This window comes from Neurospora hispaniola (assembly GCF_033458365.1).
Source record: "Neurospora hispaniola strain FGSC 10403 chromosome Unknown B0T23scaffold_5, whole genome shotgun sequence".
NCBI classification, from domain to species: Eukaryota; Fungi; Ascomycota; class Sordariomycetes; order Sordariales; family Sordariaceae; genus Neurospora; species Neurospora hispaniola.
The window spans coordinates 1,587,648-1,608,587 of NW_026944410.1; the positions used below are offsets into that span (position 1 = coordinate 1,587,648).

Below are 20,940 nucleotides of genomic sequence, written 5' to 3' on the forward strand. Positions count from 1 at the left end.
ACGGCAACTCGGCCGGGGGTCACGGTGAAGCTAGGACCAGCGAGAAGCGGAAGCACTAGAAGCACTCACCATCCCACCACCACAGTCCACGATAAGCTCCCCGTCAACCTTCAACCGCCTTCTACTTACCCTCCACTTCCACTGCCTGGTGACGCAATCACATGTATTTCAACTGCAACACGCGTCTCGACACACATCTACACCTATGAGAGTCGCCAACTACCCCAACTGATACGTCCCAATGCCTGTTGCCGGGGCCCGAGCCCTGCTGTCGGCGCAAACCTCATGTTGTCGCCGACTGCCCCGCGCCGTCTCCGCTGCCGCTTCCGCTTCCGGCTCCCTATCCCGTCGCCAGCATGCCAGCCACCAGTCCCTAAGAGGCTTCCGTACCTCTGCCGCCTCCCTCAAAAACGATTCCGACTCGAACTCGAACCCTGCCGACCATAAGAAGCCGGAAGACGAAGACAAAACAACACATGACAAGCCCGCTTCTACCACGACCACCACTTCGTCTGGCCAGGAGGAAGCTTCTGCCGACAAGAAGGATGCAGAATCAAAAGCGGCCGCCGATGCCTACAAGGAAGCCCTCGCGCTCAAGGGGACCCGGGGACGTCATCGGCCCGGCAGGATGGGCGCCGTCAACATCGAGAACAATGTTGCCCCGCAGGCCAGCAGCACCCCGAGCACGCCCTGGGTGAAGCTAGACCCATGGTTCATCGACCACAACGTGTCGCTGTACGAAGCCCGACCCATCGGCGCACCCCAGACCTTGCTTTTCCCGCTCGAAGACGTCGACCGCGAAGCCGTGCTGGAGCTGCTGGAGAAGAAGTTCTCCAAGGTCCAGGTGACAGAGGAGGACGTCAAGTCGTGGACAAGCATGTTGGACGAGCTGGTACGGCTGCCCGAGGAGGAGCGCGAGGCTGCCTTCGAGCAACTGCCCGAGTCCTCTAGCCAGCTGCTTAAGAAAGTGCATGCGGCACACAGCACCGCGTTCCTACAGGCGCTGGCTATCGTCCACCAGACGGGCGCGAACCCGGAGCATATCGAGTTGCTGCGCAAGCACCACTCTTCCAGAGAGGATGACATTGTTCGGTTGTTGTGGTGGTCGGATAAGCCGCTGTCCGGAGAGGCACAGCGCTGGCTGGCAAATCTTCGATGCGAAGCCCAACCTGGCTCTGGCGCGCTACACGGCAGCCCTTTGGCCAGCCGGCCGGATCCCGAGTATCCAGTCTGCATGGAGCTTCTGGCCGCTATACGTGCCGAGCTGGTGGCGGACGTGCCTCACGGTACTAAGCCGCCAGACTACCACCGGCTCACGACAGTTCTCTCGGTGGTGAACCGCAGGGGTCGCAGTGTGGCCAACCATGTCATTGATGACATTGCCACTGACCTCAAGGCGGACGTAATACATCTGGATGCGTTTAGCTTGGCCCGACTTCTGGGAACCCAGTTACAGCAGAACATCCATCACGCTCGGGGCTCGGTTTCCATGTTGGGATACGCCGCTTCCGAGATGAACGGAAGACTGGTTAACCGGGATGATGCTGACTCGGATGGCGATGTGGGTGTCCTGCATGTGTCGATGCCGTCCAAGCTGCGGTCCCTCCTCAGCTCCGGCAAGGACTTTGGAAGCTCGCGTTCTGTCGACCCACGCTGGGAAGGACTCAAGATACAAAATACGCTCAAGGCGATCGTGAGGGCGGCTGATGCCAAGCGGTTTGCCCAGACGGGTACTTATGAGAAGCGTGATCTGATCATCCATCTGCACGACTATGTAGAACTCAGTGAACTGCAAGAAAGTTTGATTACCAGGTTACGAGACATTGTCCATGACTGGCATTTTGAGGAGGCGGCGCACGACGGAAAGAAGATTGTGCTGGTAGGCTCTTCATCTAGTGACATGGACAAGTCGCAGCACTGGCGCAATCAGCTGGTCGAGCTCGGCCGTGAGGGCCACCACATCATCCCCTTCCACGCTTCCCCGTCTACCGAGTGGATGGACAGGAAGGACAACCTCTACGACAACATCAACAACATCAAGAGCATGCTGGAAGCAAGACTGCCCACCCCAGCCGCTATTGACTTTGATGCGCAAATCAAGTTTGAAGATGACCAGGTCCTTGTAGACGAAAGATACACCGATCTGTTCCAAACCTTGTCGAAACATGTGTTTGACGCCCAATGGGTGTACCGCTTAACCTCCCTCTTGCTGGGCAGTCGATCACCGCCTCCCAAGAAGTACGGTCTCGGCCACCTCAAGTACGCGCTCGCCTTCATGAGCGATCGCGACAACCACTGGAAGGGCATCTACTCGGGCATCCGTCCTCCTTACTTCTCCCCACTCTTCCGTCAAAAGGGTGGCGCAAGCAACATATTTGACCAACACATGCCAGAGGGCGGCGACTCACCCACTTCGGGCTTTTCTTCCTCGTGGGCCAGCCAAAGTCAAACCGCCAGCGACAACAAGGACTACGACCAGCATGAGAAGAAGCTTCTGGCCGGTCTCGTGAACGCCAAGGACATCCACACCACCTTTGACGACATCATCGTCCCCCCCGAAACCAAAGAGTCTCTCATCGGCCTCACCTCCCTCTCCCTCCAACGTCCCGACGCCTTTGCCTACGGCGTGCTCAAAACCGAGCGCATCCCCGGCTGCCTGCTCTACGGTCCCCCCGGCACCGGCAAGACCTTACTAGCAAAAGCAGTCGCCAAAGAATCCGGCGCCAACATGCTCGAGGTCTCCGCCGCCTCCATCAACGACATGTGGCTCGGCCAATCCGAGAAGAACGTGCGCGCCCTCTTTTCCTTGGCCCGCAAGCTCTCGCCCATGGTCATCTTCCTCGACGAGGCCGACGCGCTCCTAGGCGCCCGCCACAACAACCCCGGCCGCACCGCCCACCGCGAAACCATCACGCAGTTCTTGCGCGAGTGGGACGGCCTCTCTGACATGCGCGCCTTCATCATGGTAGCCACCAACCGGCCCTTTGACCTCGACGAGGCCGTGCTCCGTCGTCTCCCGCGGAAGATCCTCGTCGACTTGCCGCTTGTAGCCGAGCGCGCCAAGATTCTCAAAGTGATGCTTCGCGAGGAACAACTCGCTCCCGACGTGGACTTGGACGCGCTAGCAAAGGAAACTGATCTCTACTCTGGCTCGGACCTCAAGAACTTGTGTGTCTCGGCTGCGATGGAGGCAGTCAGGGAGGAGTGCCGAGCCAAGGAAGCGCATGATGCGGCGGCGGCTGCGGCGCATTCGGAGGAGAAGGAAAAGGAAGGCCGCCCGTCCGTCGCGTACGAGTTCCCGGAACGGAGAGTCCTGACGAGGAAACACTTTGAAAAGGGCATGCGGGAGATTAGTGCGAGTATCAGCGAGGATATGGAGAGCTTGAAGGCCATTCGCAAGTTTGATGAGCAGTATGGGGATGCCGGGGGCAAGGCGGCGAGAAGGAAGGCGAGGAGAGGGATTGGGTTTGAGGTGGCGGGTACGGGAAGGGGTGGGACGGAGGAGGCAAGGGTGAGGAAGGTGGTTGTTGATGAGGAGGAGGGAAAGAAAGGGGTGAAGGTTGCTGTTTAGATCAGAGGCTGGAGGAAGTGGTGATGGATTGTATAGTATAGTGTCACATCTTTGCGGAGTTTGGGTTACTACATACGTTACTTGTAGTATAGTAGGTAGTTCAGTTGTCAGCTTTCAAGTTGTTTTTTGTGGAAATGGTATGATATGCATGTCATGGCTATCTATGGCTGATGGTATATACCTCTAAGTACACCGGCAGTGGACATATATGATGGGTTTCTTATCTGTTTCGCATTCATTGTTCATAGGGCTTATTTGGCTCTTTCTCATAGATTGGCATGGGATTATGGAATGGAATAGAAAGCGTTTTTGTTCTCTCCAGCGTGACACGGTGACTGCCCGTGTGCCTGCTATAGAAGTGATACCTTAACAACAAGACTCCTGTCATGTTGAACGTGAGCACAACGGCATAAACAAGAATGATGGATTGGCCTCCTGGTGCCTCCGTGTTGAACACATTGAGAGGCGAGACAACCGCCACTCGCGGCTCATCAACAATAGCAATTTGGGCGAGCGATTTAGCACCCAGTGGTGTACATAGTCCGATCTGCTCGTTTTCAGCAATGCCTAGGTAGATACCATATAGCTCGTGACTCTTGCCATACTGTAGTGCTGATTTACGTTAGTATGCCGGAGCAACCAAAGCGAGGTATCGCAGGATGGCTGTTATTTGGACTATATATCTGCAAAATGTGGCATTTGTGTAGGTAGGTAGGTGGGTGGTCTTTCGAGTTTTTGTGAACTGGGTACCAAACCAACTTACCTCATCAACTTTATTTATAGCCGTACGAGCAATCTGGAATAAAAACAGCTGAGAGGCGACCGGTGGGTGATGTTGTGCATTTTGCAACGAACAGTGAAGTGAGGATCGTGGGATATTGAGCATATACCTACTACCGGTAGGTATCAGAGTTACCGTACTTTCCGCTTCAGTCATCGTCAGTTTTGATTCCGAATTCTATACGTAGCTAGGTTGACCAGGCACTCAATGCCACTAACTACCAAGTGAACGGTCGTACATTGCACGGAATCCATTCCGTCTTTTGGGTAGCTATCTAGGCACCTTGATCAAGTTCAGCAAATAATTCGTCGTTCAAAACCTCCTTCTAGCCAGTATGTATGTATGCGCTTTGTCTTCAATCCTACGTACCGGACTCCAGGCTGTATGCAAGGTAACAAGCAAACATGCATATATCCTAACCCTCCGTTTCATTGATCTTCCTTCCTTCTACCTCTGGGTATCTCTCCATCGACCTTGCAGTACTCCTTGTGAAAGTTTGCTGTAGCATCTTCTTCCCACTTCGACCTTAACATCATCGACTTTGGCTTCAACTTTGAGCTGCTGCCACTTCTAATGGCCCACTGCTTCGCACTTGAAGCACTTCCACTTTCGCTTCCTGACGAGTTGGAGCGCCTCCTCCGGGTTCGGCACGCATCGACTATGATAGATACGTTGTTTGCAGTGCTGTTTTTTTTTCTCATGTCAGTTACTCGGGTTCTGACTGCTTAGATGGAAGAGAAGAAAGAGCAAAAAAAAAAAAAAAAAAAAAAAAAAAAAGAAAAACTCACCTTATTGCAACAAATCACCATTTCCGGCTGCGGCACCACCTCTCCACACCTCGCACAACCCCCCGCCGCACTCTTCTTCCTACCACTTGACTGCTGCTGCTCCTGTGCCTCAGATTCCTTGCTTGCCTGCCCCCCATCCCCAGCACCAGGACCATTCGCACCCTCAGCAGCAGCCATGGCCTTCCTGGCCTCGTTCAACTCCTTCGTCACCGCCATCACCGTCGCATCATCCACGTATCTCCTCGCCAACAAAACCGCCATATGTTTCCCCAGTTCCTCCGCCCGACTCCTCTTCTCCAGCAACCATGTCGCTTTCTCCCTGACAAAGTTGCGAAACTCTCTAGGCAGGTACTGCTCCGAGCACAGGTGTTTCTGCAGGATGTAGGCGTCCCACTGCATCATGTACTCCTTTTCCTGAGGTTCGACGTCCGAAAACTCGCCCAGGGCGTCGGCATGCTTGGTGATCAGCCAACCTTCGTCCAGGGGCGGGTAGCGGACCTCGGAGCCGGGAGCGAGTTCGACTTTGGAGAGGGGGTCGTAGATGGGGCGGTTGATGTTGTGGGGTATGTAGACGGGTTTCTTTTGGGGTTTGACGGCGGTGGCGGCGGCGCGGCTGCGGGTGGATGTGGAGGTGGTGGAAAGACATTTTTCCTTTTGCTGCTGCTGTTGTTGTTGCTGCTGCTGTGGTCCCTTGGTTGGGCTTCGGCTGGCTGGGAGATGAGGCCTTTCACAGTCGTTGGGATCGGGTAAGAGACGGGATTTAACCCAGGAGTCGTCGCCGTTGACGAATTTGGAGAGGTCAAGGGGTTTTACAGGAAGGCCGAGGGAAAATGATTTGCTCGCTTCCAAGGCAGGCATGGTGGTCGATGTGTATCCAGGGGCTCTATGGATTGCCACCAGGTACATGCCCTTCTTCTGCTCAAAACTGAACTCATATTCGGGGTGGCATGAGAAGTGAGCGCGGAGCTGGCTGATGCGGTCGTGCTCAGCTGCGCATACCAGACAAGAGAGCTTGTTGCAGGTGGCCTGCAACGTCTCCTCGTTTCCAGGCGTTTCAGGCGGCAAAACGTAGGTGACAGTGTGCTCGTCTAGTATAGGATGTTCGTCGTCGGCTCTTCGCCGTTTCCGTGGCTCCTTCCCTACGGCGGTGTTCCATAGTTGCCTCACGTTGTAATTGACTTCGGTCCTGTGGCGCCTAGATCGGTTGGGCGTCAGGTCACCCTCGGCCAGTTCTTCGGTATCAGCAAGCAAAGTGCTGTTAACTTCCCAATTTCCGGTCTTCCTGATCTCGTTACTAGTGTTTGGGTCATGATGATGCCCATTGATACCCTTAACTCCGTTTGTACCATTTACTGGCAGTTCTGACAGGGGCTTCTTAGGGGCCCAAGGGTCACTTACTGTAATAGAGGGCATGATCTCCTTGGGCTTCTGGTTCCCTGTTAGTTGGCTTGATATGCTCGTTTGCCAGCGCACATCAATGTCCATGGCGAAATCCGTAGGCGTCTCTCGGCTCTGTTGTATCCTTGCCTTCAACCTCGCCGTCTTCCTGTTGCGAGTGTGGAAAATATCAGGAAGCTGGGCGTAAAGGGCCCACTGGCGCGGTGGCAGGTTACGAACCAAGGGATCCTCCATCTTGGCCGGCATTAGGCTGCTGGGTGGCCAGTTTGGATCTCCGGCTGACTCGATTTCGATTAGGACACTGTAGGAATCGGCAAAGCCAAAGGCGGGATCATCACCATCCCGCTCCATGTATATTTTGTCTTCGGGAATATCGAAAGCTTTGATAGCATACAGTCGAGCCATGTGTGTGGATGCGGCGGCAGGGTTCCTGTAAACCTTGAGCTCGCATAACTGGCTGTCGACGTGCAAGAGAACCTTTTCATCCCCATTATGACCATAGATGCTCAATTTGCAACGCGCCCGCATGTTGGCGGTATCCCTCACATTGGGTGCCACGATGCCGTTAGGCACGCCATTTTTGATGCGGGGTGAATTTTTGTGAATAATCTTGAGGACCTCAATCCGCAGGCAGCGTGGGGTGTTGCCGTTTGGATCCTCGTATAAGGGAAAGCCATGATTGTCATTGAGGCGTCGACGTTTTGCTGGATGCTGGCATGTGTCGTCGAGGTCTTGATCGGGCTTGTGGCTGTGGTCGGCAAATCTGACGTCGGACTCATGAGCAGGCACCCGAGACTGGGTGGAGGGCTTGTTGCCCATTCTATCTTCCCAGTAGTTGGTAGCGTGAATCCAGTTCCGATGCAAGAAGGGTAACTGGCGGTATCGCCGACACCTCGATGTCATAGCTGCGAAGAAAGGTTAGAAACATACAACATGTGGGAGAGATGATGAACTTTTGAGTGCAGGGAGTCTGTGAGGGGGAACTTGAGAGCTTTGTACAATCACTACTGTATATGTCTGAAGCAGGAAGCTGTACACCCAAAGCCACGGCTCTGTGTCTTGTTGGGATATGACAAGCTCAGCAGGTGCATAAAACTGTAGCTGAGTAAAAGAAATGAGGGCGAGGACAAGAATGACCAAGCATCCAAAGAAAAGATCAATTGTGAGAACCCTTGTTTTTCCACCCAGAGTGAAAGAGAGGTGAGCTCAAGGGTAACCTCAAAGATAAAGGCAGAGGCAGGCGATGAGAGCTAAGCGGTCACCACGGTAACCCTGACAGCGACCTTTGGGCATTGTGAAGCAAAAGGCGTGATGCCAACCAAAGCCCTATATCAACACATAGAGAGTCCTTATGCAATGAAAAGGGGGCCCGGGTTGCCGCGTCCAACAACAGCAACAACTTGTCTTTTTTTTGACTGGCCAGACAGACGCCGCAGTGGCCCGGAATAGAGCCAGCGAATTTCCTAGTCCTCTCACTCGACTGCCCAATACGTAGTAAATCCAATATGAAATCTCTGTTGAGATGTCTCTGTCGCATCACGCTCACAACCATATGGTGTGTGTGTGTCCAGAGAAAGTCGGATTTCGCGGGACAATGGAGGGGTAGGGGTAGGGGACAGAAAGGAAAAATGAAGGAAAAGAGACGCGTACCGTTACCAGAAATTGGCACAAAAACAGGAGAGGTGCCATGTTGCTCGCGATTCCCGTCACGTCTCACTCGGTGATGCACGGAGCCCATCTTGAGTGGTCGGCCCCAGTCACTCGTGGATCCGGGATGCCAATTGTGCACTGTGCTGGAAAGTTCCTTAGTGCATAAAGACTGATAGCCGGCTATCAATGTTGCTGCGAATATCGCTGTGAAGTACAGTATCGCACTAACACCCATGAGACACTGAGCAACCGCGAGGTCGCTGGATGTCGATTGGTGGGAATGTTGCAACCACCCGGGCGCTTCCTGTCGCTTCCACTTCTAGCGAAGACCTCCACTGATTTCCAGAACTCGGTGATGACGGTCAATGTTGTGATATCAATATCAGCAGGCCGAAGAATTGTTGATTGAATTTTGAGGTCGATTGATGCAAGATGATGCCAAAAGAATGAGCGTCTACCATACGAAGTAAAATTGTTTCCTTTGGCTGGGGGAAAGACCGCACGTCAATTGGTGCGGGGCAAGGTGCAGTTACCAAAATGGAAAGTTGACAGCCAACAAGTGGAGGGAGCGAGGTGAGTTGGTGATGGAGGAAGAATCAGATTCGCTTTTTACCTGCAGTAGAGAAAGGAAAGGAAAGTTCAAAGGGTAGCACCAGTCTGCGGTGAATGCCCAGGGGTAAGTGAATAGCGAGGTGAATGTAATTGAATCAGGCTGACAGCGAGTGACAGGCAGATGACTTGGGCGTCAGTCAATGCCCTGCCGTGTGGTGGCAGGCACAATAGAGAAATCCGAGCAACAATAGGGCAGGTGCGTTTTCTTACGTGTATGTTACACTTGCACCTGCCATGCCAACTTGGACAACTTTCAAAAACTTTGATTTCTCTTCGTTTGATTTTCCCTCCACCGTCTCCACCCCAATTCTTTCGCCAAACCCGTGGTATTCATCTTCATCACAATGGCTATCTGACGACATCCATCTTATTCTAATTTTGTTGCTGTTGCACTGAGCTAAACCATTCTTTGGTATCGTCTATATGGATGGAAGTGGCTGGTACTCCTTGGTGTGGCCATACGACCAGACCGTTGCCCACGGCAAGCTTGACAAGTATCCAGATTGCCATCTTCACTATCATTCCTGCCCAGTCGACACCGTCCTGATCACAAGTTTTCAGAGCTCTATTGAGGAAGTAGCCTCAGGAGTGTGGTATGTATTCGTCATTCGTGGCAGCCTCGGCCTCTTCCTAATAGCAGTTGTTTGACAAAGGCTTTGGAAACAGACATGACGTGTCAACAGGCACACTCAAGGCTCATATATCACTCAGATAGTACGAAGACAAGCTTCTTTTGGTCGGCCATTCAAGCAAATGCTCCAGCACAGCCTTCTGTTCCGGATGGTGTGCCAACTTCCTACTGCAGCTCCCCAACCCTAACCCTTGCCAATGTCACGACTTTTCGAGGAATATCTGACTTCTCAGCATAGGAAGCAACGAAATGAGCATCGTGTTACTCCAGATTCTTATCATTGTGACAAGGTTCGTGCTTTTTGTCTAGGAGACTGACAGCTTATTGCTTGCTATCAAGTCTGGCAGATGACCTGGTATCCACACCACCAGCCTTGTTATTGCCTTGCCGCCCCGTTTCCAAACATGAACCGAATGTCAACAAACAGACAAAGAAGGGTAGTCGTCAACTAAAAACGACAAATCAAAGCAAAGGGGTTTCTGGACATAATGTAATGTAAGTCAAGGCACTTTATTTCCCAGTTGTCTGTCGAAACCCCGTCGTCTGCTTTCCATTCCGCCTCACCCCATTATGCTCCGCAGTCCAAGCATCCATTACCATCAACCTGCCCAAACCTCATCACCGCCTGTCCTGATGCACAAAGTAAAACCTGCCATGAACATAGTACCTTCGATGGACTGGAACAGAGCAAAGAGCAAAAGCACACTACAAAAGCCCCAACTCCATGCTCAAACACCATCCAGATTCTTCACCGCACTGTATCAACACGAACTACCATTTTCCTCCGCATTTTGGCGTCATTGGTCTCTGCCCCAGTGGCTGATCGGTTGTATGTGGGATGCTCAGATTTCACCCTCATACTTGTAGTTGTCTTCTCCCTCTATCCTCCCAACAACATCCATTAGCACATCATATCCTTTGCCTTCCCACCCGTATGCTGCATCTTCTTCATCCAAAAGGTCGACATCGTCAGAGCAACAAGAAAAGTAGTCAGACTCACCATCATCCTCCTCCTCCTGCTTGGTCTGCATCTCAGGAGTAGTCTTCTCCTTCTTCAGCGGGCGTTGCTTCTCGTCGTCATCGGAATCCTCCGGTTCCGCCTTGTACGTGAAGGGCTCACGGTTGTCACCGGAACCTTCCTCATTGCCGGAATCCTCGTTGTAGTTGACGGTTGCAGTGGCCCTCTTGCGCTTAGTGCTGCGGGGAGCCCGAGGAGTCTTGGCCTTGGCCGGGCTGCTCGCGCCGCTGGCGCCCACATCATCGGTCAAGGAGCCGTAGTTCTTGGGCGGCTGGATGTCGTGCGCTTTGAGGAGGCGCTCGTAGCGTTTGGCACTGTTAGGAATGGGGTCAAGTGTCAGATTAGCTCGAGTTAATTGCGGGAGGGGTGGGGGTGAAAAAGTGAGAAAATAGTGACTGAATGAGTTGAGTGACTTACGCTGCGGCCTTGGATACGATGCTGAGCTCCTCGGCAACTTCAGTCCAGTTGATCTTGCCATTGGTCGAGTGCTTGATGCAAGTCAAGAGGAAGTTCATCTGACCGGCAACGTCCTGGTTGGCTTTGGGAGGCATTTTGACGGCTGAGTGAGATGAGGTCGGCTGGGAAGGACTGCTATCAGGTCAGTTGACTGCTGGTTAGAGAGTAACCCTGTCGAGTGACTGTCGAGTGACTGTTGTGGGATGCCTGGTGGCAGCAGTGCGATAGAGTGACAGGAAAGTGAAAGGTGCGAGTGGACTTCCAAGACGCGAGAAGATGACGCTATTTCTTGCAGCCAAACACGTCCGAGGGAATAGGACTCACTTTGGTTGACAAAATTGTCAGAAAGATGAGTTCGGCGACTGCTTCGAAGCAAAAGGCTTTAGTAGGCAAGCTTGTGGTTGTTGAAAGAAGGAAGAATGTGAGAGACGTCGACGGATGGGGGATATTTATGGACGTCCAGAACCCCACTTGGCGACAACGTCTGTCTAAACACCGTCCCTATTATGGCAGGCGACAAGACCGCCAGGACGTGTTTGTCGTCCGAGACTACTGTCCAGGACGGCGGGTCATTGGATGAGTGGCCGTGCTCGACAGGCTGCAGCGGCCGTTGACTGGAAATTTCCATCCGTTTTATTCATCGTCCGGGCAACCCCACTACAATGCTAAGACTCAACAGTCGAGTCTGTTTGCCCAAGTGGGATGGCAGGTACGCCAGAAAGGATTTGAATGTCAGAGAGTAATGTCCAGCCCCAGCCCCCCAAAACGCGATTTCATCAGATAAATCCAGAGTGCCTTTCATGTCCTTCACGAAAGCTTTTCGTCAAAGTTCCCGTGGAGGCGATGTTCACACATGGCACGAAATGCAGCTCAAACGCTCAAGTCCTATTGTGCCTTTGCACCCAATACTTCATCCCTTGTTGAACGTCCATGGAACATGTGTCATCAAACAATCAAGTGACTAAGAACCCATTCACTTGTCCATGATCCAAGCCTTGACGTTCTTGGCTGTCCTTTGGATAGTCACCTACCGATTAACGACCCTTTCGGACACGTGTCTGAGGTCTGCAGAAGAGCAGTATCCGTTCAGAAAAGGAAGTGTTTGTCGTCTGTCATCTGTCACTTGATAATTTGCCCAAAGCTGGTCGGTCAATGGGCAGTCGACCTGGCATTCTTCGAAACAGAAGATCTGGGACATAGCAAGTGCAGCAGTACTCTAGGGTCCAGTGGTCATATGTTATCTAGTTACTGGTTTCTGGTATTACTACACATTTACATTTGTTTACTTTCTGGTTGGGGTGAAAATTCCAAGAGAAAATGAGGGATCAAGCTTCGGAGCCTGTCCTTACCTTGGTAGGGGCATACGATGGTGAAGTCATTACTGTCAAAAGCATGCATGCATGTTGCCGCAACTATCCAATCATTGTCTGAGACACCGCAAGCTTTCAGTATTAGTGATCGGGGAGTGTCTGCTTCGAAAAAGACCTAGGTCAATATACATTACCTTGATGGGGCGTCGTAGGTCTTTACTTCGCTTGGTGAATCCAACCTCGAACCTTGTCCCGAGGTGTCTCTTTGCAATGAGAAACCTGGATGAGATCACCTACAGGTTCTTCTGGCATGTTTCTGGTCGCTCACTGCTTTGTTATATATCTGTATGTATAGCAGGTGACAGGCAGAAAAGGGCCAGAACCTTGAAAATTTCGAAAATTGTGGAATATGGTTCATGTAACCTTGATCAGAGAAGCCTCTGGGTATAAAGTCGATCTTGAGTCCTTCGACTCCAGTAACTTTCCTTCTTCCACTTCTACTGCCATCAGAGAACAATATCTCAAAATTCTGCCCGCCCTTGTTATGTCTTGATCTTCAACTTGGCCTTGAGCTTTCTTTTCCGGGTAGAGATAATACTCTTGAAGGCCTAGAGCCTCACCTGTTGTAAGTCACCCAGATACGCAACTTCAATGTTCCAAACTATGGTTGCTGACAATAATGATTCCTACTCCTCTCATAGAAACTGGCAATGCCACCCAAAACCTCCAGCGCCGTTCCCAAGCTCCGGGGTAGAGAGCCTTGTATTAAGGACATGAACCTCATCTACAGCATACTCGAGAATATCACTGGCAGTGACAGAAACAACAAAGGGCTTCTCAAATTTGACGCGGCAAAGGCTGCCCAAACAGCCAATTTCAGCTCAGGAGAAGTGCTCCGCAACAAGTGGTACAGATTCCGGCGGACCTTCCTACTTAACAGCAATCTTCAAGTCGACCCAAAGAGAGCTCGCTGTTCGTCAATCGAGCCAGAACTCCGTGGCCTGAAACCGACCGCCAGCGACCTCAATCTCATATTTAGCATCCTCGAAAATCTCAAGGACAAAGTCCTAGCTGACTGGGCCAAGGTTGCTGAGCGGGCTGGCTTGGGGAGTGCTGATGAGGCTCAGCAGGCGTGGGTGAATCTATGTGCGAAGTATCAGCTTTGGAACGACGACATTGCGGTTTGGAGGGCTTCCAACTCTCCGTGCCCTCAACATCCGCTTGTTGTTGTTGCCGATCAACTTCAGCCTGCTTTTATTTCTGTGGCTGATGCCATTTCTGTCCCCCATACTCACCAAAATCCCATTCCCCCCTTTACCCCTATTCGGCCTACGGTTTTGAGTGTTCCTTCTCGCAATGACCTCCTCCCTGCTCTAGCTTCAGCCCCCACGCTTGCACCCGTCAAAACGCCGACTATCACCGGACCTCATGCCCCTGTCCATCACCAAGTCTTCATCTCCGGCACTCAAATCAACAAAAACAACGACAAAGACTCCGTCAACAACAAGCCCGCTACTGACGCCAGTAGGGGTACCCAGACCGACGCTAAATGCTGCCCTACCAAGGCAATCGGCTTCAAGGTCGTTGCCAGAGCCCTTCTCTGGCGTTCCATTCTGGTTGAGAAGAGCGAGAGGAAACAACACGAGAGAGTTCTTGGTCTTGCTGCCGGTTGTCATGCCCGTGCCCATGCCAGTCACTCTTGGTCTTGGGATACGCCCATCAACAAGAACGAGTCCGTGGCCAATGAGGAGCCCACCATCACGGTTACCTCTACCAACAAGGGTACTAAGAGTAAAGGCAGAGACGCAGGTACACAAACTGAAGACCCCTGTTGTCGTGTCACGGAATTTGGGTTTAGGGTAGCGTTTGTTTACTTGTTTGTTGTTCTGAATGCCCCTGACCAGCAGGATAGCGTGTCTGGTTGGCCCCTAGAACATCTGGGAGCTGGAGCAAAACCTGTTTCCAACTCCAAATCTTACTCCTCCATCTCCAACTCCGTCTTCTTCAACAATCTTCGAATCACGACTGCCACTACAATCTCCCCTTTCCCCACTCCAACCACTGGACTAACCGGCACCCCCTTCTCTCCCACCACCAAGAGAGCCAAAACCCTACTAGCAGCCGCCAGGTATATCTGGTCTTTGTCAGCCAAGGCAGAGTATGAGCACGATGAGAGTCTGGGAGAGTGGCCGGGCTGGCTACTCCTGGACCAGGGCGGCGGTGGTGGTGTGTCTTCGACCGCGTATGAGAATGCGTTGGCTTCAGCGGTGGCGCCGCTGAGGTTGTTATGGTTGAGGGTTGCTGTTATGATGTAGGTGGCGCAGCTCTTTCTGCGAGTGTTCCTGGGTCTTTCCGTGGTTGCTGCTACCGCGAGCAGTAGTGAAAAGGACAACAAGATCAACAACGACAACAACAACAAGACGAAGAAGAGTAATGACGAAGAAGAAGATGCAGAAAGAGATGGGAGTACTGAGGGAGAAAGATAGAAAGAGGGACAGGTGACAATTAATCGCAGTTCAGCTCTTCTGCCGCACACAGCTCTCCCTATGTGGCTTTGGAGGTGGAATGTCGACGAGGACAGTATGGAAGTTTGCACTAGTTGCTGTAGACATCACGCTGGCTGGCAGAGGGGTTCTCTCAACCGTGAACTGGTTTGCTTTCTCTAGTAGGTATAGGCGTTCACTCTGCTATTCTATAGCGAGGTCATGGATTCCCCTTCCTTGTTTGTCCTTCCATCAGCCTTGTTGAATGCCGACAAAGCAAGAAAACGTGATAACTGGCCATGACAGGATCCATCAACCGAAAGACGACAGCAAAGAAATCTATTTCTCGCCAACAAAGAAGAACCTCCCAGCCTTGAGGAGGAGCGATCCCGTTAACAACGCCAAACCAAGTATCAAGCAACCGACCGACCAAAGGGGGCACTCTCAACTCCGAGCTTGTGTAAAGCAAAGAAATGGAGATGAAAGCTACCCTTGCATCAAGACCAACTGCCGACTAATACCGAGATTGCAAATGTCTAAACCCACGCAGGCCTTAACTCCGAGATCGATAGCATGAGAAAGCAGAGAAATGCCAGCAAGTGACCGAGAGCGCAAGACCAAAACTCCAAAAGAGCCAACCAGATTATGACCACCAACCAAGATCCGACTGTAGGGGAGACAGACAACACTCTTGTTGAGGTTGTCTTGATCAGTGGTTCCAATGTGCGAAGTACTGGCGGTCTTGTCGGTGGTGAGATCCTGGGAATGAACAAAACCATCAGCAACTATTCCAACTTTTGACTTCCAACTACCCAGCCATGGAGGACTGACGACTGAGGAAAGACTCAAACGAACGAAGCACAATGAAACTAACAACTCACCTGTGGGCTAGATCTCGCCGTAATCGACACCACCACCCTCAGTAGCAGTAATGTAACCCTCGTCAGCCGCAGCAGCAGCAAGAGTGTCCTCAATAGCCTCTGCGGCCTGGGAAATGCCTTCCATCGCGGCATCGACATCGTTGCCGTAGAAATCACCGATGAAACCAGCATCAGTAGCAGCCTCAACCTTGACCTTAGTCTCAGCCTGGGCGGCGGCCACAGCCTTCTGCTTCGCGGCGGCGGAAACACGGGGCTTGCGAGCAGCAGGCCCCTTCTTGGCGGGAGTCTCGTCAGGGTTGGCCTCAGTAGCCGAGCGCTTGTTAGAGGTACCAAAAGCTTTCTTGGACGGAGTCTCAGGCGTTATGTCGTTGAAGTTTAAGTTTCCCATGGGCGTGCCAGGGGTGGCGAGGGCGGTCTCGACGCCCTGGTTAGCACTACCACCAACTCCGGGCGTGAGCAACATTTTCTTCGGGCGAGTACGGCTCACGCGACTGCCACCGCCGCCACCACCAGTTCCAGGGGCCTTCTTCGGGGTAGCGGTAGAAGAAGAAGAACCAGTAGAGGTAGTGACAGACTGGTTGCTGTCACCTCCTCCCGAAGCAACAACAACAGCAGCCGCGGCGGCGGCGTTGGGGTTGCCAAGCTCGTACTTGCGACGGAGCTGACGGTACATCTCCTTGTACGAGTTGGGCTTGAGACCGGCGGTCTGGGCGGCGCCTTGCAGGTCGATATCGAGGGGCGCGTTCAGGTTGCTGAGAGCGCCGAAGAGGATCTTCACCTCGCTGCTGGTGAGGGCTTGACCGCGGAGGGCGCAAGCGGACTCACCATTGGCGACGGCTTTGGGGGGCATTATGGATGGATGGATGGGAGTCCTGCTTGTGGTTATTATTTGGGATCTGAGTTGTAGACAAAAGCTGAGTGACGGACGTACGTTTGAGTAATGCGAAGGATGGGTTTGAAAGCTTTCCTGGTGATTTCCAAAGATCGTAGGCAGCAAGAGAGGGTGACCTTGGGTCTGAAGGAATTCTTCTGGTGACGGGAAATCAAATGTGAGTTAACGTCTGAAGACAACACGATAGCTGATAATCCTACCGATACTTGGAAAGAAGACTCACGGCAAGTAGTCTGGTAAGTAGTTCCACTGAAGGAGGAGATGTTCTTGCTTTGAAAAAGAAGAGTGTCTTGACGAGGAGGGAAAATAGCAGAAAATCAAGTCGTGGAGACCCGAGGTGGAACAGCTGCCAATGGAAGGAAAAAAAAAAAAAAAAAAAAAAAATCAAGATATTATGCACTGGCCGGAAAAACCTCGCTTGCCAGAATCCGAAACAACAAACAACTTGGGGAACTCCGTTTAGAACTCCGTTTAGTTGAGACGGCAAACTTTCGAAAAATGTTCCCCTTCGTGACCGTCCTTAGATGCCCCGTCCGGAGCCAAGAACCCCCATACTAGGCCAATGAGGGCTGCCCTCCACTGTGATTAACGAATGATAAGGCTAAATGCTGGGCATGTACGAGATCCACATCAGCCGGTATCAGTAGGTTTCTCCTATAAGAAAAACGTCTGGCGAGGGAGAGGTTCCTTTCAATGTTTCCTGCTGGGGTGATAGTCTATGTCCGGGCTTTAGGGGGGACACTTGGTACCCGGTACCGAATTCGCGGTGTCTATGGCTGGTTACAACTGGTGTTTTGTTGTTCCTGAACTAAACGAACCCGAAATAAGTCGGAGTGATACCTATCGTTCTTCTTAGACCGGTGAACTGGTACCACTTCGCTGCGGTTTTCTAAATTCGGGTCGTAACGTTTTGTTTTCTGCCCTCCCCCTCCGACTGAACACGGCCCATGCTGAGCTGAGACTTTCTTCTCTTTCTTCTCGTCAACAATTCTCTTCCTTCGCTTGCAAAGCATCACACCCTTTTTCGTTCGACGTACCACAGCCTCGAGTTTTGCAGCTTGGCCTTGCTTTCTTCTAAGACATCACCAACAGCTTCAAATTCTTGTAAGTAGAGAACACATCTTCTTCCATCGACCTAATTCATCAGGCCAATTTCCTTGACGTGTCTGCTTCTGATTTCGGTAGGTCGGTCTTTGTTATGTGCTCATGATTCCTGACAAGTTTTCCCACGTCGCAGATAGGAGCTCATTCGCGCCCAAACGTCCCCTTGTTGCCCACGGCCATCTCCGCTGTCGCCTCAGAAAATTTACCTTCATCACTCGACGGTAAGCTGATCCATCTGAATAGTATCTCGTCGATACTGCCCTCTACTGTTTACTACCATACCCCTGCTTGACCTCGCGTCCCTCTCCAGTGGACGCCATTGCTTCCTTGGTCAAGCAAGATGCCATCCCCATCTTCCAGGTTTTCTTGTCAATTTACAATCTATGGTGGTTGCCACAAATCATCGAACGATGTCAGCTTGATAGATTTCATCACTCGATCGATGGACAACGAGCTAACAGTGTTCCATCAGCAGACTTCCACCATGGCTCCCAAGTCTGCTCCTGTCGGCGACACTGTGTACACCATTAACGGTATTCCCATGACTGCCTCTGACATGAAGTTGATCTTCGGCGTTCTCAACAATCTGACCGCGCCCATCGAGGCAGACCTGGACGCAGCCGCCGCCTTCGCCGGCTACACCGTCGGTTCGTTCAAGAAGATGTGGCCGACCTTGAAGAAGAAGTGCAACATCGACAGTGTCAGCGGCACCAAGCAGACTTCTTCTGCTGCTCCCGCTTCTACCACCGCTGAGGACGACAGCGGCGAGACCATTGCAACCCCGAAGAAGACTCCCGGCGGCGGCGGTGGCGGTCGCGGCGCTCGTGGCCGTCCCGCCAACAAGAAAGTTCTGACCGAGGAGACCGGCGGTCCGAGTCCCTTGACTCCTGGCGTCCCCGCAGGCATGAAGGCGCTCACTGTCGCTGATGCTGGCTCTGAGACCCCCGAGACTCCCAGCAAGTCCATCTTCGGTGGCGGCATGAACACCAGCACTTCTGCCAAGAAGCGTACTGCTGCTGACGCGGCTGATGCTGACCCGGATGCGGATTTGATGACCGAGACCCCGGCTAAAAAGAAGCCGGCGCGCAAGCCGCGTGTTACTGCCAAGCAGAAGAGAGAGGCTGCTGCTGCTGCGGCGGCGGCGGCTGCGGAGACTGCTGCGGAGACTGCTGCAGCGACCTCTCCTGCTCCTTCTGACGCCGCTGCTGCGGGTTCTGATGGCGACAAGAACATCAATGTTGCTATGAAGAATGACCATGGTGGCTCCGACTCCGGCGAGATTTGAGTTGGTACGTACACGCAAGTTTTCTTTTTACCTTAACTTGTCTCTATATTTTCCTTCAAGATTGCAAGGTAGATGAAGAAAGAGGTCGCTAATGCTGTTGCTTACACAGACACCAAGCTGGCCGCAACAACCGAAACGGACTGGTACTTTGTTGCGGATCCACAACACGAACATCAACCTTCAACGATGTAACTTTTGCTATCGCTTTCAAATCGGTTTCTCGATGTTCTCTGTTTACAACTGGGACTTTGGAGTTCGGTTTTGATGGCTTTCCGGCTGGGATTTGGGCATGGGTTGATTGTTCTTGGAGTTGGTCAGATGCTAGAGGTATCAAGGCGATATCCAATGCTTTCCGTCCACTTCTGGTTTGATTTTTTTTTCTTGCTCTGAAAGGCCTTAAACAGAAACTGGCATTTTCAGTTTGCGAACACATACTTGTTTGGCGCTTCGGACTCATCTTGGACTCTTTTATGGTCACTGGAAACTGCTACTTTAGAGCATCAACGGAATGGCCAAGACGTCTTTGGTGCATATAGAATAGCGGTACTTGCAAGTCTTTCGTCCGAAGTACATCCATCAAAAGACTTTTTGCGGGGGCAGAATACAACAGGAGGTAGTTTGACAATAATGCCAATAATTCGGTTGTCCAAGCCCATAATCAATATGATATGGAGTACTGGTTGGGAGAAGTGCTTGATTGGCGGCCTGAGGGGAAAAAGAAGAAAAGTCATGCCAGGCTCAGCCAAGTGTTATCTGCGAATGGACATACAAAGGAGGATGCACCTTCCAAACGTCACGGAGGGGTATCTTCCTACGACTTTTCAGAGAGCCCTTTCCATTGGCCAGGGAGAGGACCTTTGTCTTGAGAACCTTTGATGGTAGGCGCTCAGATTGGATCACTTGAGGAAGTAAGTATCTTGCAAGCTAGGTAGGTTTTTTTTTTTTTTTTTTTTTTTTTTTTTTTTTTTTTTTTTTTTTCCCGAGCGTGGCAGTTGCCGAGCCCCCCTTTTCTTTTTGATAGAAACAAGAGGAAGTCAATACCCTGCCGGCAAAGCACGTAGAGGTAGACATGAAAGTGTGGAAATCACGATGGAAAACAGGGACACTATCGACCGTGGACAGAACTGTTTTCTGTTGTTGCCTCTGTGAATGGACTTTCATCCTATCTCCTGCTGTAAAGAAGTCACAGGTTCCTTTGTTGAGCGGCCAGCTCCACAGCTCCCAGAAATCCACTGAAGCAAGCAACGAAAGTACATCATAGCCAGTCACCACCTAAATTTCCATGGCGAGTATCATGGGAAAAAAACACTCCAGGCACCGGATATGTCCACCAAAGACACCAATCCGACTGCGCCAAACAAAGAGTACATGCCAATGACTGAAAACGCCCAATATTATTGCTTCCAAACGCCTGGCTGTATGCACTCAGCAAATAATCATAATGAAAGCAACACGTGTTCATGCTACTTTGGCCATCTTATTCAACCAACATCCATGATGTCCAGTCTACATAGTGTCTGACCCAGAACCAAACCAAACTCCAAAGGTGCAAACCACACTCAAGGAAAAGGCGCAAGATAAGCTGAGAGACAAGCAACTTCTTCGAAAATAGCGTAAGGTTGGATTGTTTGCAAAGAGAGAGATTGGTCGTCGGAACTCGAAAGTCACATCTGTGAAGGATGAAAAGCATTAGTGACCAAGACCAAGTTCACTTTGGAATAAAGCAAGGACGAGATAAAGACATACCCATGGTACCTAACTTCCAGTCACGTTGGTGGCCGCAGCGCTACCATCATCAAATGAAGGCAGTAGAGGTAGCTTCAGCCTCAGCAGCGGCGTTGGCCTCCAAAGCCAAATCCAAAGCCTCCGCGGCCTCACTACCAGGCTCTTCCGTGCCCTCCATAGTAGCATCAATACCGGCGGCGTCATCGATAGTAGTACCAGCCGGGAACATGGGAGAAGAAATCGGCTCGTTGAAAGAAGCAACGGTGCCGATCGGGTCCTCAGTAGCTGTAGTAGCAACCTCGGCAGCAGCGGCCGCAGCGGCCGCAGCCTCCCGCTTCTGCTTAGCCGTCATACG

At 51.8% G+C, this 20,940-nt stretch overlaps 6 protein-coding genes across 6 annotated transcripts; 2 read left to right on the forward strand and 4 right to left on the reverse strand.

The window, feature by feature from the left end:
* The first annotated feature begins 1 nt into the window (after position 1).
* On the forward strand, positions 2-3,888 carry B0T23DRAFT_339878 (uncharacterized protein). Its single transcript, XM_062835869.1, has one exon. It carries the CDS (start codon positions 242-244, stop codon positions 3,569-3,571), a length of 3,330 nt encoding a protein of 1,109 aa, XP_062691705.1. The 5' UTR covers positions 2-241; the 3' UTR covers positions 3,572-3,888.
* A 1,001-nt stretch (positions 3,889-4,889) lies between these two features.
* Positions 4,890-7,618, reverse strand: B0T23DRAFT_163736 (uncharacterized protein). Its single transcript, XM_062832769.1, has 2 exons — positions 5,141-7,618; positions 4,890-5,036 (listed from the first exon to the last, which is right to left on the reverse strand). Exons 1-2 carry the CDS (start codon positions 7,439-7,441, stop codon positions 4,923-4,925), a joined length of 2,415 nt encoding a protein of 804 aa, XP_062691706.1. The 5' UTR covers positions 7,442-7,618; the 3' UTR covers positions 4,890-4,922.
* Positions 7,619-7,796: 178 nt separating this feature from the next.
* B0T23DRAFT_405360 (uncharacterized protein) lies at positions 7,797-8,423 on the reverse strand (the record flags this gene model as incomplete). The annotated part of the gene is made up of 2 exons (XM_062838988.1): positions 7,797-7,864; positions 7,955-8,423. The coding sequence occupies 2 exons, from the start codon at positions 8,421-8,423 to the stop codon at positions 7,797-7,799; spliced, it is 537 nt and encodes a 178-aa protein (XP_062691707.1).
* A 1,594-nt stretch (positions 8,424-10,017) lies between these two features.
* B0T23DRAFT_163766 (uncharacterized protein) lies at positions 10,018-11,413 on the reverse strand. Its single transcript, XM_062832771.1, has 3 exons — positions 11,230-11,413; positions 10,867-11,037; positions 10,018-10,763 (listed from the first exon to the last, which is right to left on the reverse strand). Exons 2-3 carry the CDS (start codon positions 10,998-11,000, stop codon positions 10,274-10,276), a joined length of 624 nt encoding a protein of 207 aa, XP_062691708.1. The 5' UTR covers positions 11,001-11,037; positions 11,230-11,413; the 3' UTR covers positions 10,018-10,273.
* Positions 11,414-12,757: 1,344 nt separating this feature from the next.
* On the forward strand, positions 12,758-14,655 carry B0T23DRAFT_163761 (uncharacterized protein). The gene is made up of 2 exons (XM_062832770.1): positions 12,758-12,840; positions 12,917-14,655. The coding sequence occupies exon 2, from the start codon at positions 12,926-12,928 to the stop codon at positions 14,528-14,530; it is 1,605 nt and encodes a 534-aa protein (XP_062691709.1). The 5' UTR covers positions 12,758-12,840; positions 12,917-12,925; the 3' UTR covers positions 14,531-14,655.
* Positions 14,656-17,241: 2,586 nt separating this feature from the next.
* B0T23DRAFT_405365 (uncharacterized protein) lies at positions 17,242-17,895 on the reverse strand (the record flags this gene model as incomplete). The annotated part of the gene is made up of 5 exons (XM_062838989.1): positions 17,242-17,405; positions 17,509-17,538; positions 17,589-17,662; positions 17,702-17,810; positions 17,853-17,895. The coding sequence occupies 5 exons, from the start codon at positions 17,893-17,895 to the stop codon at positions 17,242-17,244; spliced, it is 420 nt and encodes a 139-aa protein (XP_062691710.1).
* Positions 17,896-20,940: the final 3,045 nt, after the last annotated feature.